This window comes from Phragmites australis, chromosome 5, assembly GCF_958298935.1.
Source record: "Phragmites australis chromosome 5, lpPhrAust1.1, whole genome shotgun sequence".
NCBI classification, from domain to species: Eukaryota; Viridiplantae; Streptophyta; class Magnoliopsida; order Poales; family Poaceae; genus Phragmites; species Phragmites australis.
This window is the reverse complement of record NC_084925.1, coordinates 44,332,152-44,346,365: the sequence shown is the minus strand read 5'-3', so window position 1 is coordinate 44,346,365 and position 14,214 is coordinate 44,332,152. Positions and strand designations below refer to the sequence as shown.

At 42.1% G+C, this 14,214-nt stretch overlaps 1 protein-coding gene across 1 annotated transcript; it reads left to right on the top strand.

The window, feature by feature from the left end:
* The first annotated feature begins 3,465 nt into the window (after positions 1-3,465).
* Positions 3,466-7,163, top strand: LOC133918116 (nuclear transcription factor Y subunit A-3-like). Its single transcript, XM_062361861.1, has 5 exons — positions 3,466-3,506; positions 3,664-3,769; positions 3,909-3,992; positions 6,475-6,645; positions 6,756-7,163. Exons 1-5 carry the CDS (start codon positions 3,466-3,468, stop codon positions 7,161-7,163), a joined length of 810 nt encoding a protein of 269 aa, XP_062217845.1.
* Positions 7,164-14,214: the final 7,051 nt, after the last annotated feature.

Below are 14,214 nucleotides of genomic sequence, written 5' to 3'. Positions count from 1 at the left end.
ATTATATATTTATAGTGTTTGCTATGAGGAGTTAACAAATACTGTTACTATAGTATTCATATGGCATGTCGGTAAAGTAAATTATAAGTATTCAATTCATGACAAAAAGTATATCAAAACTTTGAAAAGTGGTCATAACACCACTGTATTACGTGCATCAAGTTGCACCGTTATTGATTGTTAACTCTCATCGAGACTAAATAATTTTATTGAAATAATGGATCAGATCAAGTAGGCTGGGCTATAATAATTTTGATTCTATCATTCCTTCCTTGCGCAAAGCGACATCTACTTATGTATATAGAATTTAGAGACAATTTGGTCCCCTCTATTTAATAAAACAAACAACCACCCTCTAAGAAATAGCAGAATCATATAAGCATGCAATAACACTCTTTTTCTTTCCTTTTGTCTTATAAGAGTCGGAAAGTACGCTGATAGCTTTTGCATTTAATTACTAGAAAAATCATTACAACTACAGGTTCAACATGATTCAAATCTCAGCGTGACTGGATAGACATAATTTGGTTATTTATCCGTGCTAGATTGTATTCTACAAAATATGCAAAAATTAATTATAGTGTTTGCTCTAGCACTATTAACAAATATGATATTATATGACATACCAATATCATTACAAAATGGTCAATTTTCATCACAAATTAGTTTCTGTGACATAAATCCATCATCATAAAAGTCACGTCATATAATGTATTATGTGACGGAAAATTTGTAAAATGTCGTAAATTTGTCTAGGGGTTGCCCGGCCAGGCAGCTCATATTCTACGATGAAATGTGATCGTCATAGAAAAACAATCATTTTATGACAAAAAGATTGGTCATGCATTCTCTTCACTTTACCATCATGGCTGATCAAGATACATATTGAATAAAATAGAATTTGTGATGAACATAATTGCAGTAGAGTATGGTTGTCACAAAAGGCAAACCAATATATCATTGCATTTATCACAATTGAATTTACATAAGCATTTCATATTTGTGCTCCCTCCACAAACAATATTGATACATTCGTGTACATCCAAACAAAAAAAAAACCAAAAAGGTATCCACTTTAAAGATAACTTCACCATTTTCCAACCCTGAAAAGCACAAGGAAGGCAAACATGGTGCATAAAATTAGTTGTAGGATTGGCTACATATATAAGCAATATATGCAGTAAACTTAAAAGATGTACTCGAAAAGATATGTAATCTAGGAGCATCAACTATAGTTTACCACTTAACAAACTACAAGAATAGATGATGGAGGGTACTGAAGCTTTTCTTATGTTAAGATCGCAATGCCATCATTTTGCTTGGTGTCACTCGACCAAAGCACACTGAAAGCACTGTATTTAGTTAAATTTCATTCTAGTAAGTGTAGGAAAAACCTAGTAAATGGTTCTTTTATAAACAACCTCCTTAAAAAACAACTCATATACAAATTGGTCCCCTTCTATCAATTAAAGAAAAAACAACCTCCTTAAAAAACCGCAAAACAACTCATATAAGCCTTCAATGGCAAAGCCTGAAGTAGCTTTGCTTTGTCCTTTGGGGAGCCCAACCATTTGCATCTTTTTCTTCCTATTTTTTCCTCCTGCCCCAACTTGCCATAACATAGCAGTGGCACACCAGATGTAGACACACAAAAGTTGCAATAAATAAGAACTGCGGGGGCTCCTTGGGACAAGATGGGGATAAAAGAACAGCGGAAGTGGGAGTGATGCAGTCGAGGGGGCTAGACTAGACGAAGGGACGGCGAGGAGGGGTGCAGGCGCAGAGAGCAGCTTTGCCTGGCGGACGCACCGAGGGAGGCACGTGGGAGCCATGCTTCTCCCCTCTTTGTCTTCGTCTTCCGCTTCCAAAGGTTTCCATCTCCCTCCGCTTTAGCAATAGTAGCCATCTTCTTGTGTCGATCCATCCATCATGTACGCGTCCCTGGATTGCGCTGGAAATCTCGCTTTCTTTTTCTTTTTCTTTTTTTGCGGGGAGGAAATCTCGCTTTCTTGGAGCGTGTTTCTTTCCCGCATGCGTTCTTGGTCTCCTGGGCTGTGGATTAGATGTTTCCGTAGTTAATACTTGTGAATCTCTTAGGATCTTGGTTGTGTTCTTGGAGCTAGCATCTTCTTTTGATGTGGGGTTATGTGGGCTAGCGGATTTGGTTGCATGTCCCTTTGACACAATGGTTAATGCATATGGAGGTAGTTGACTAGTCTTCTGGACTTGGGATGCTGCTATTGGATGTCTTTAGGATTGCTGTGCATGATCTCTAACATGGTGCTTGAACTCGATGGAAGACAATGATGGTTCTTGCCTTCCTTACCATGTTTTAGTAGTTTGGAGTTGTTCTTGACTTGTAGTCTTCTACGCCGTATCGTTCTTTGGGATAGGGATCATATCATTATGTATACTTCTGTTATTGTTTGATGGTGAATTTTCTTATATGTGCTTATTTAGTGGCATTTGTTTCATTGACACATGTTCTATGGATCATAACTGATGGTATACTCTTCACTAATTTCACATGGCCTTTATCTTTAGGTTTCCTTTGTTATTGGTAAGAGAACTATTCTTGTCCCTCGAGTCTTTCCATATATGTACATATTCGTAGCTAGGCTAGTGATATTGTTAACTGTGGTAGTCTTGTTTTGTTGGGGGAAGCTTTAATTTGTTGTTCTTTGTCTCAAAACATTGCAAGTCTATTTCTAATATCTAAAACTTGTAAGTGTGCATAATGCAGATCAAGCTTCCGAGGTGTTATTTTCCTCATTATGTTTTAGAAATTTAGTGATAGATGTTTTTTTTGTGGGTTAAATGGAGTCTCAGTCCCATGGCCATAATGGATCGAATCCAAACTTTGGGCGTGTGAATCTTTCTTGAGCGCAGCGCAAGATGAACATGGATGTTGGGGTATTGAGTTAGCAGTTCATATATGATTCATCTTCTTTTCTGAACGTAAGTATTAGGGTGTTAGCCACATACCATTAACAAGAATGTGACTCCACATTAGCATAAGTAGTAAGACGCTTGTGGCCGGCCAACACACACTATATGTTCTTGCTGATTAACTAACTGTATTGGAGTACTCCCTCCATATCACAAAAGTAAGTGTCGATTTGCATATGGAAGTGGTCTCTAGTCTCTACAACATAATTTTAACCACCAAGTTCTATTGCGATATATTTCTAAAGTCTAACAAAAATATAAAATTTTCTAGTATTTTTCAAGGCAACTCTACTCATATATAATGTTCATATGGCTAATCTAAATGTTCATAAAGATATTGTTGGTCAAAACTAAAAGAGTTGCCAGACATACTCTAAAACGACACTTTTTACTAGAGGGAACAACCATTATCTTGCTCCAGTTTTTTAGGGAAAAAATATATCCAGAATAGGCACGGCTCTACATAGTAATACATAGGTATTTTTTGTGCATGAATTATTGAGTTAATAACACACTATGGCAATCATAAGAGATCGATTTGAACCTTTACTTGATTAGTAAAAGAAACACCTTAGGAAGTATTATATATTTTGGAGGATGTTATTGACTTCTCTTTTGCTACATCTGGTTAGGACAGGATTCTACTGTGTTACATTAGGATTTCCTTTGGTAATTTAACGTTGTACAATAATGCCTTCATTTTTTCTTATCAAGTGACTCCTTCGGGAAAACGGCTAATGATCATATGAGGTCAACTTTGATTTTTGATAAGAAGCAATCTCTCTTTGCGAGTCATAACATTGACTACGGCCAGCCAATAGTAAGACTCGTGGTGATCTAAAACTTTATTTTTTCAACACTGATATAGTCACCATTCTAGTTTAAAAAATTGAAAAAGCTCATCATATTCTTTACATGGGATTGTGCATCTGATATAATTTTTCTACCATATTACCCAGGCTTGTATATCATACCCATACAATGATTCTGGCTCAGGAGGGGTTTGGGCAGCCTATGGGTCACGCACCAGCACTGCCTCTGTGGTATGCTGTTCTAACAAACTGTTGTACTAAAATCTCTCAAGGCCTTTGAACTTCAGTGCTGATGTTGCATTTCAGCATTTAAATTTTTACATGATAATTTTTAAACATATATAATAATTTGGGGAATCTCCTAGTTTTCGGTTCATTTTGAATGGGTACCAATATATTATCTGAATGGTGCATCTTACTATGGTCTAATGTCGAAACTTAAGTAGGTCAGTGGCCTAATACCTTAACTATTTTCTATATCAAGCAGACGCTGCTTAATTTGATCCTTGGTTCTTTGCATAAGCATGCATGAGCCCTGGCAAAAGTTTTTCTTATCACTGCGAACACTAACAGAGGTTTTGTCTCTGTAACCAATATACTAATGGCAACAAAATGCAAAAAAAAAACCTACCACATCTTTTATGCAGCATATTTACATTGCTTTTTTTTTTCAAACAACTGTACCTTTTTTGCGGGTATCGGTCATAACCATGATGGAAAAACATGTGCTATTGGTAATAAGCTAGTTGCAGTTGCTTGTTGTAGGACCGAGAACGACGACTAGAGGGTGGTGAATAGGCACCTTAACAATTTCTTTCGAAACAAATGACCTATTTTGTCATTGAATCATAACAAAGTGTAATGCAAGACACAAAAACCACAACTTTAACAGAAGAACTCAGAAGTTCCGAGTTGAATCCAGAAGTTCCAACCTATTGGAAGTTCCAGGTTGAACCGAAAGTTTCGAGTTGAACAGAACTACGATTCGAAAATTCAAAATCCAAACATGAAAATCTAATCAATGGTGGGTCTCATGATTGGAATCGAACACTAGGTTCCATATCATACCACTCTATGACTCATCCCCGCATAAGGCTTGGATTTTGAGAAAGAACACCCAATATCAAAAGGATAAACACCGGGTGAAGATATCTCCAAGTTGGTAGATAAGAGGCAAGATAATTCAATACCTAATTATGTATGTTTGTACGTGAATTTTATGTCTCTAACAACGGGAAGAACCATTCCAACAAGGTGAGAAATTTCAGCTTAAGCACGAAAACGAAAATCGCAACTAAAGAAAAAAACTTGCAAACTTGCAAGAGAACCAATAGAAGTAAACTAGAAGGAAGTGAACTCAAGCACAAGAGTAAACATCAATTTCATTGATTGTAGTGATCAGCCTTATTTTAGACAGATTACAAAGATTTGCCTTTACAAAGCTCTAATTTAATACATAGGCTAAGCATTTCTCTTCCTCTCCTCTAAAACCCTAGCATAAAGTTCTCATATGAATGGCTCAAGAAGCTCAAGCAGCTGGTTCCAAAGGCTCAACTAGCCCTCCCTCTCTATTTATAAGCCTAGTTTCTTTGATCCCTAAGTTTCTTACTTGTTTCAAAATACACATCTCTTGTAGTATGCTCTTACTTACCACCGAAGATATTTTGGTTCATTTTCTCCTCTATTCATCGGACGACCGTGATGCCTTCAGAATTTAGCTTCGCGATGATGCTACGCGCTCTTCCACCTTTCCCACAGTTTTAAGGGCAACCCGTGAAACCCCTTTGCATGCTTCTCAAAGTGTGACTCACTGCCACTTATTTGACCTCAAGCAAGCCTCTTGACGTTGACACATATACTCTATCTTGTGATCTTGACCGTCGGCAAGTCTTTTCCACTCCCAATCCCTCAGACTACCTTATCTCTTATTCCAGCATCTCTTTCATTTGACTTTATCAGTATGCCATCTCCATCCATCTTATATGCTTTGGTTGACCTCCACGTATACAACTAAGATCACTCTTGACTTAGCTCGGCCTCTTTGATTGTTTGGCACCAAGCACCCCGTTTGGTCCCGATCACCCGTCGTCGACCGCCAAATTACATTCGTTACCTACACACCATGAGATAAGTAAGTACATATCTCTAACTCTAACTCCAGTTAGACCATTAGCAAAATGCTCAGTTAAAACCTCAAATCAATTCAAAGCACTTCCAAAAAGTTCCAATGTACGGAAGAAACCCAGAGCTAAAAACACTATTTATCAGAGCTAAAAACACTATTCATCAGAGTTGATTTTGGTATCAGGGTTGAAAAGTGAAAGCAATACTTGAATGGATGCTGCACCAGTGCTTTGTTAATTCCCTGGTCCAGTACTGTTTTCAGACAATAGCTGTACCATTGTTTTGTGTCCAAATTGTGCTTTCGCAGGTCATGCACGACTCCATATCTGATTCTACAGTTACCAACATGCTGGCAGCTCACAGACACACAGTATCCATTTAGATGATTGCTGCTGTTTGTACTTGTATAAATTGACTCATGCTATCAACACATCATAATTGTCGCCAGGATTCCATTATATGCTGATCAGTTTATCCACATATAAATCAGGGGCATCCGCATACCAAGGAATCCATCCATCATACAGCTTGTTTATCTATATTTTCATCAGCTTTGTGGGTTTTGTCTAATCAGTTGTACTTGAATCAGTTGCATCCCCAAATTGCTGGTTGGGGCACATCCGCAAGAGTTCCTTTGCCTCTGGAATTAGCAGAGGATGAGCCTATATATGTCAATCCCAAACAATATCACGGGATACTTCGCAGAAGACAGTTACGTGCTAAGTTAGAGGCTCAGAACAAGCTAGTAAAAAACCGAAAGGTCTGTAAGTCTCATATTTTACTTTGCGCTGGTTGTTTCATCTGCACTTGCAACATTTATCAGCAATCTCTTCTGCTTGGCCTAATATCAAATACAATCTCCAAGGTCAGCCTTACCTTCACGAGTCTCGTCATCTTCATGCAATGAAGAGGGCAAGAAGTTCCGGTGGACGCTTCCTTAATACTAAGCAGCTCCAGCAGTCTCGCAATGCCTCCACCAGGTCCACCACAAATGGCACAAATTCCTCGGGTTCAACTCATGTATGGCTTAGTGGTGGCGCAGCTGGAGATCCATCCATGTTGGGGTCCAAAACAATAGCCCCACAAGAGAATAGCAAAAAGGCTTTTTCTTCGGCTCCTGCCTTCAGTGTGACTCCTATGGTGCGCAAAGATGATGCCTTCTTCCAGCACCCCAGCCACCATGTCAGCATCTCAGGCCATTTTGGCCAGGCAAGCGTGCAAGCGGGCATCGGAGGCATCCATAACGGGACTCAGCAGAGGGTTCCCCTTATCTGGTGATCCAGGCTTCTAGGGGTCCTTGTGTCCGTTGTCGTTTTGTTCTCCCAGGCAATTCATCCTTGGCTTAATATCTGAGAAGCTACAAATTTTTTCATACTGTTGTGGTTTGCAGAGCCCATAAATCAGGGCTTCAAGGTGACACTACTATCCAAGTATTGTTGTAATGATGCGTGTTAGATTAAACCCTTCTTTGTGGTTATAATAGTACACTATACTGCACAATTTGCTCTTTTCCTGTTGCCGCGATTGCAAAGATTTTCATGAAAAAAAGGCTGTTGGAAACCATGAGTCGCCTACTCCACCATAGAGAAAAAGAAGAAGATCAGTTTTAGGTAAACCTAGTCTCCGGCCAACAGCTAACGTTGAATGGGCACTTAAAGAACAGATGAAAAGTCATCCCCGGAGACTATAAAGCATGTAATTGTAGTCATTGTCTATAATCCGCATATGTTTGCTTTTGAGGATATTCTTTGTGTTTAGCCTGTCCTTCAAGAGAAGCTATGTGAAAACTTCAATTTTCTTTGAACACCTTGAAGTCCAAATATTTTGAATTGATGCCAGAGACGATATTGCTTTGTATGATGGCTTATAAAGACTGATGGACCTATAATAGCAGTTACCCTAATAGTACGTTCAAGAATCATTTATATTGGACTGTCTTGGAATCCCCGATAGCCATTGTTGGAGGTATTGGAGTTCAAAGGCTTGCGGGGAAAGAGGGATGAAGAAGTTCTTGTTTGGAGAGTTAAGCTATAGGAACTTTGCAATGGAAGAATTCTTGTCCTTCGTGAAAGTGAAAAGATGAGGAAACTGATCTTTAACGGGGAGCCCTTCCAAATATCGTGCCATAGAAGTACCGAAGAGCCATCCTCCAGAATTGCAGACGCAATGCCTCTAAAGTGGTCATTGAAACTCAAGATATCTCTCCATCAGAATGAGCCTTTAGCTGGTGATGCATGAGGGATTATGCCATTCTTATAATGAGTATTCCAAATCAAGCAAACCTAAGGGATGTCTAATTTGTTATAGAACTTGTGCAAGTGCTTTACCAGAAGGGCTTCGTTTTGCAGAGACATATTAATAACCCCCAGCCCACCTTTATCCTTAGGGGCGCAAACCTTCCACCAAGCAACTAACGCCTTTCCTTTGGTAGACCCATCTGACCTCTCCAAAGACAATTCCTCCTGGCTATGTCAATAATTTCAATGACCTTCTTTGACAACTTGAAATAACACATGACGTAGGTTGGTAGAGAGGAGAGGGCCGAATTGACTAAAGTGAGTCTGCCTGCGAGCCCAAGGAGTGATGAAGTAGCTGTTATTCTCATCTCTATCTTGCTGATCATTGGAGTCGGATTCTCCACTCTCATCCTTGTAGTATCCATTGAAAGGCCCGTGTAGATGAAGGAAAGAGTACCAATAGAACAACCAAAGACCCAAGCTAATTGTTTTCTCTTCTCAACAATTTAGTTGATTGGAACCAAGCAAGATTTGCCAAAGTTGACTTTAAGGCCCATGGTCTCAGGAAAGCTATTCAGCAAGCTTCTAAGGCATAAGAGTTCCATCTGAGAGGCCTTCGTGATTATAATCGTATTATCTGCATACTAGATAATAGGAAAGTCTGAAGTTTGCGTCACATTGAGATGGAGGGTGAGGAGACCTCTGACTCTTGTTTCATTGACAATATCTTAGAGGAGATCAGCTGCTAGCACGAAGAAGAGAGGTGAGAGAGGGTCACCTTGCCTGACCCCTCTTTTGCAGTGAAAGAACTTCCCTGAAACTCCATTTAGCAAGACAGCAAAAGAACCGGATGCAAGGATCTCACGAATCCAGTCTCTCCACTTGGGATTGAAAACCAGAGCCCGTATCATATTTAGAATGATGGACCCCGTATCATATTTTAGAATGATGGACCGTATCCAAGGCCTTCTAGAAGTCCAATTTAATGATCACCAGTTGCTATTTGGACTAGTGGCATTGATGAATGTACTCAAAAGGCCTAGCCCAGGCAATCCTGAATAGCTCTATCACTGATGAAACCATACTGGTTGTTGTGCACCAAATCTATGATCCTGGATTAAAGTCTATTGGCAAGCAACTCAGTGATGAGCTTGATGGCTGTGTTGATGAGAGAAATGGGTCTGTAGTAATTAGCCAAAACCAGGTTCTTCTTTGGAACAAGGGTTATGAAGGAATTGTTAAGGGCTCTTAGGCTGAGATCACCCTCCTAGAATTCTTTGATTAAATCATAGAAATCATCTTTATAATGAATTAACATTTCTTTATAAACATATCATTGAAACCATCCGGTCTTGGGCTCTTATCGGTGGGAAGTCTTTTGATCAGGGCATCAATTTCCTCTTTAGAGAAAGGCTCAAGAAGAGAACCCAAATTCTCCCTACTTGGAACCAGATCCTGAGCATTAAAAACCATTGAAGTGTCACCCCTAATTCCCATTCTATTTCTATGAACATTCCAAAGCACCACAAACTTTTCATTGTGCTCCGCGACTGATCTGCCATCTTCCGTTTGGATCATGGTTATGGCTCTTCTTGTGTCAAGATGCAGTCTACCTACTTGTCACAACATCTGCTTAGTAAAATTACAATGCAGTCTGCTACTGCAGTCTGGTGTGTTGTGGTTAGTACTAGTTATGCTTTCCTTCATTTTTAGTACAGACTGTTAACATCATAATTAATCAGAATCCAAGAGCAGCTCAACATGACCTGCTCCAAATCATTCAGGTGTACCTGCTTGTAACAAATACAGAAAGAGCTACGTGCGCTCCAGACTACAGTGTACCTGCTTGTCACAACATCTTAGAAAAATCATAGTGCAGCCTGTTACTACAGAGTGGTCTGGAGTAGTCAGTGCTAGTTGTGCAAAGCTTCTCAATTTTTAGTAGTACAAATTAGAATGCAGTAACTGTACACAGTTGGACATAAAACTTCATAATCTGCTTGGCAAGCATTAAAAGCAGGAATACTGTAAGGTTTCAAAAAAAAGCAGGAATAGTGTGCTATCCTTGTTCATATCTTTACTAGAACCCCAGATTTGTGGAACGTTTCATGTTTCACAGTAATCTCGCAATCAAGTTTCACCAAAATCCATGGAAACCAAATAGAATCAAGAAACAGCCTGGGACCATCCACTGTAAAAACACCACCTCAACTCATGCATGCAGCATGCTCTTCAGAAAGCATATATAGCAGTCACCATCTCCAGCAAAACAATCGAACAGCAAACCATTGCATCTCAAGGTCTCGTACCAGAGCAACCATGAGGACCTTCCATGGAGCACTGATCCTCGCCATTGCCCTGGTGGTACTATCATCAGGTAGCCATGCATAATCACAAATTCACAACCGTTGGTCAAGACGGTTGATGGATGGGAAGGGAAACACTAATGCATTGTCTACCGTAGCGTCTGTTCAGGGCACTATTGTGATCTCCATTTCTTCTTGCAGGGATCTGCACGGCGACGGCGGCGAGCGTGGAGGAGTTCCCGCCGGAGTACACGTGCTCGAAGGTCCTCTACTCCGGCAGCTGCGGACCCAAGTCGTGCGGCGACAATTGCTTCAGCCAGCTTCGAGGCGACGGCGTGTGCGTCCGTGCAGGGTGCCAGTGCTGGTACAAATGCAAGCCGCCTCCTGGTGACAATATCTGACAGGCCATGCAGATAGGAGGCCGGGTTGATGTTGACTTGTTGAGATCGTGTCACATCCATGTATCCTAGAGGCTGCTTGTTTTGCTAGTGTCAAACCTGTGGGGTGTGCAATGGACTCCGTAGCGGGACTACTAATTGTTAATTAGCATGCTTGAAAAATAATTATAGATGAATGAGTTCGTCATCGTGTGTTGCTGTGCACTTGTGCTATGTGTATCAATCTGAATTCAGACATGGGCAACAAAAACCTGTATTCCAGAGAGCCTTGGCCACTCCCGGACAGCAGGATTTCTTTTCCCGCATGCCAACGCTGATGCCAATGTTGCGGCGAGGGACTCACTGTGGCTAGGGGCGATGGGCAGCGGCTTGTCCAGGACGGATCCGGTTTCTCTGACTTCATCAGAGAGAAACAGTGTTTTGTTAGAGGATAAACAGTATAAATCCGTCAGTTACTGTAGTGGCTTTTTATTGTTCACACTACTGCACCATCAAATCTGATCCGTTCATCTCAAATCAACGGTTGACAGAGATCTCATTCCGTCGAGGACATGATGAGTTTTGAAGCTTCGGTGTGAGACGAACAAAGATTGGCTGCCGCCGCAGCCCACTCTGTAATGCTAGAGCCGGCAACAGGCAAATGCCAGCCTGCGCCACCGTCTTCCTTGGGCGCCACCTCGCCTTGCTGTTTCCCACGGGCGGCTAGTACCACCCCTCATCGTATCTGGCAAACACCAACAAGCAAGACCGTCATTTTGATGCCATTCATCGCTTCTAATCACCTTGCCAACATGCACCCATGCATTATATTCCATCTTGATCCTTACGTTAATTCAATTAGTAGTCTAAATACATGATATTTTGATCAATCATCACCACGCTTCACCCAAGCAATGCAAGAGCAGCTCAGCAGGACCTGCTCCAAATCGATCATTCAGGTGTCGTATGCTCAGATCACATGTCACAAATACAGAAAGAAGAGTGCAAGCAGGCCCCCGCATCACCTGCTCTGGTGACCCGGAGGGCGACCGTGCCCTAAGCTCAATTCTCACCCCAAGCGAGCTTTGCTCCGGCCATCATCGCCGGTGGCGGTGGCCAACTGTGGCTCCGAAGCCGGGTTGCTGCAGCCTTGATCCTCTCCTTCCTCGAGCTCCCCTCTCTCCTCCTCTTCCCCCTCCCCCCTCTAGCTTTTCATCATCGGTTGCATTGATTCCCAGTCGTCCTCACCTCCGGCTAGGCAGATTTGGGCGTCCCAGGGCCCGACCCGTCATCGACGGAGGCGCATACACCTTCGGGGGTTCGATCCGGGCTCCGCCTCTCCTCTTTGGCCAGGGGCTCCAGGCTCCATTGTCGCTGGGCTCTGCGGGCTTCTCGTCACCACAGTGTGGTTCTAGGGCGGTCGGCTACTCTCCTATGGCTACGGGGTCGCTGCTCCAGTGCGCATGCGGTCGTCATCTTGTGGTTCAATCCGTGCATCGCTGTTGGCTGGGCTTCGCCCCGGCCGTCCCTTGCTGTTGGAGGTGTCCTTGTGCTCCTGCGCTGCCCTTGTGTCTAGCATTGCACGATGTAATGGTCGTCTCTTGCCGGGGCCTCGTGCCCTAGTTCTTCTGGTGTGTACTCTAGTCGACCCGTCAAACCTCTGTGTTCATTGGGTTGTGTTGTGGTTCGTGGAGTTATGGGTGAAAGCCTGGTCTGGCTTTATGCCATTGCCGACGACAATGGCGATGTCGGGCGTCTGTCGATGTATTGAGTAAGGGGTACCTTGGTAAATGGGTCTCGCGAGGGATATAACGACCAGAGACGTATATTTCCTAAAACTAGCCAGTCGCGCGACCAGGGTATGGTTCCCATGACCAGTACAAGGTATACACGACCGGTCTCTCTGCACCATCACATAAACCCACGACCGGCCTCACTGGTCTCAAGGCTGGATCTGACACAACCTGCCCAATCATATTTATTGACATTCACTCAAGTGTTTTCTTTCCCCAGGCGCCAACTCCAATGGAGGAAGTCATGGACGACGTAGAGGGGCCTTGTTTCGTCTGGTAGCATTAAATGTTTGAGTGGGACTGTTGCAGGTTGACATGACGCCGCACGATGGATGGGACGTTGTTAGCAGACCGATCAAGCAAGTGGTCAGGGATGGTCCTCCGTGATGATGACTTTGGTTAGATATTAGGATGTGGCTAGCTGGGCCTATAGAACAGATAAGTTTCAGCAATATATGGAAAAGGTCTCAACAGAGAGACCAGATGCAATTCAGTACTTGCAAGAGAACCACAGGCACCTTTGATCCAGATGCATGTTTGGTCCTATGAGCAAGGTTGAATATGTGAACAACAACCTTGCAGAATGCTTCAACAGTTGGATAAGACATAAAGGAGTACCCATTGGTTGAGCTAGTGGATACTCTTTGGTAGATGATCATGGTCAAGCTCTTTGAGAGAAGGAAAATTGCAGACAAGCTAACAGGAGTCATTCTACCACAAGTGATAAAGGAGCTAAACAAAAAGAGTAAAGGGTTATTACACCCTTTACTGTGGATCAATGATAGCTGCGGAAGTATCTAGGATGAGCAAAGACATTAAGCCTTGGAGAGTTGTAGTTGACTTGATGGGAGGAACATGCACTTGTGGATAGTGGCAACTGACTGGGAAGCCATGCACATATGCACTTGCATGCATTTTCTCCAATCCAGAATTGAGGCTTGAAAATATGGTGGATGGGTATTATTCAGTTGAATCATTCAAAGTTGCCTACTCAGGTGTACTCACACCTATTAGAGACAAGTGTGATTGTCCTCAAGTGGATCCTGAGTTTGTCATGCTACCACCACTGCTAGGCAGATCAGCAGGTCGGCCAAGGAAAACAAGAATTGAGAAGCATGATGAGCCTGAAATTAGACAGAGGATGTGTACTAGGTGCAAGGAGTATGGTCACATTGCTAGGACATGCAAGAACAAAATGGTTGAGCCTGGGACCATGCCTCATCAACCACCAGAGAACTATAAGAGGTAAAGTTACTAGCATCATGACTATGTCCTCAATTGTTTATACTCATGACTCATTGCATGTAAAATGTGGTACGCAGGGAAAGATCAACCAAAGGCAACAAGAACAAAAAGGCTAAGGCTGGACCATCCACACCCAACAAGAAGACCAACAAAAGAGCTAAAACAACATCTTCTACACCAAGCAAAAGACACAAGATTGTTGTTGCTACTTCCAATAGTCCACGTCCAGTTACAAGGAGCCAAACATGATCTAGCACCCCAAAGAAAGCCTAAACTCATGATGTGGTTCTCCATAGTTGCATATTTTGATTAAGAATTGATGCCATCACCTTTGTGTAAAACTATGTTATTTGTGAACCTGTAAGTGGTTG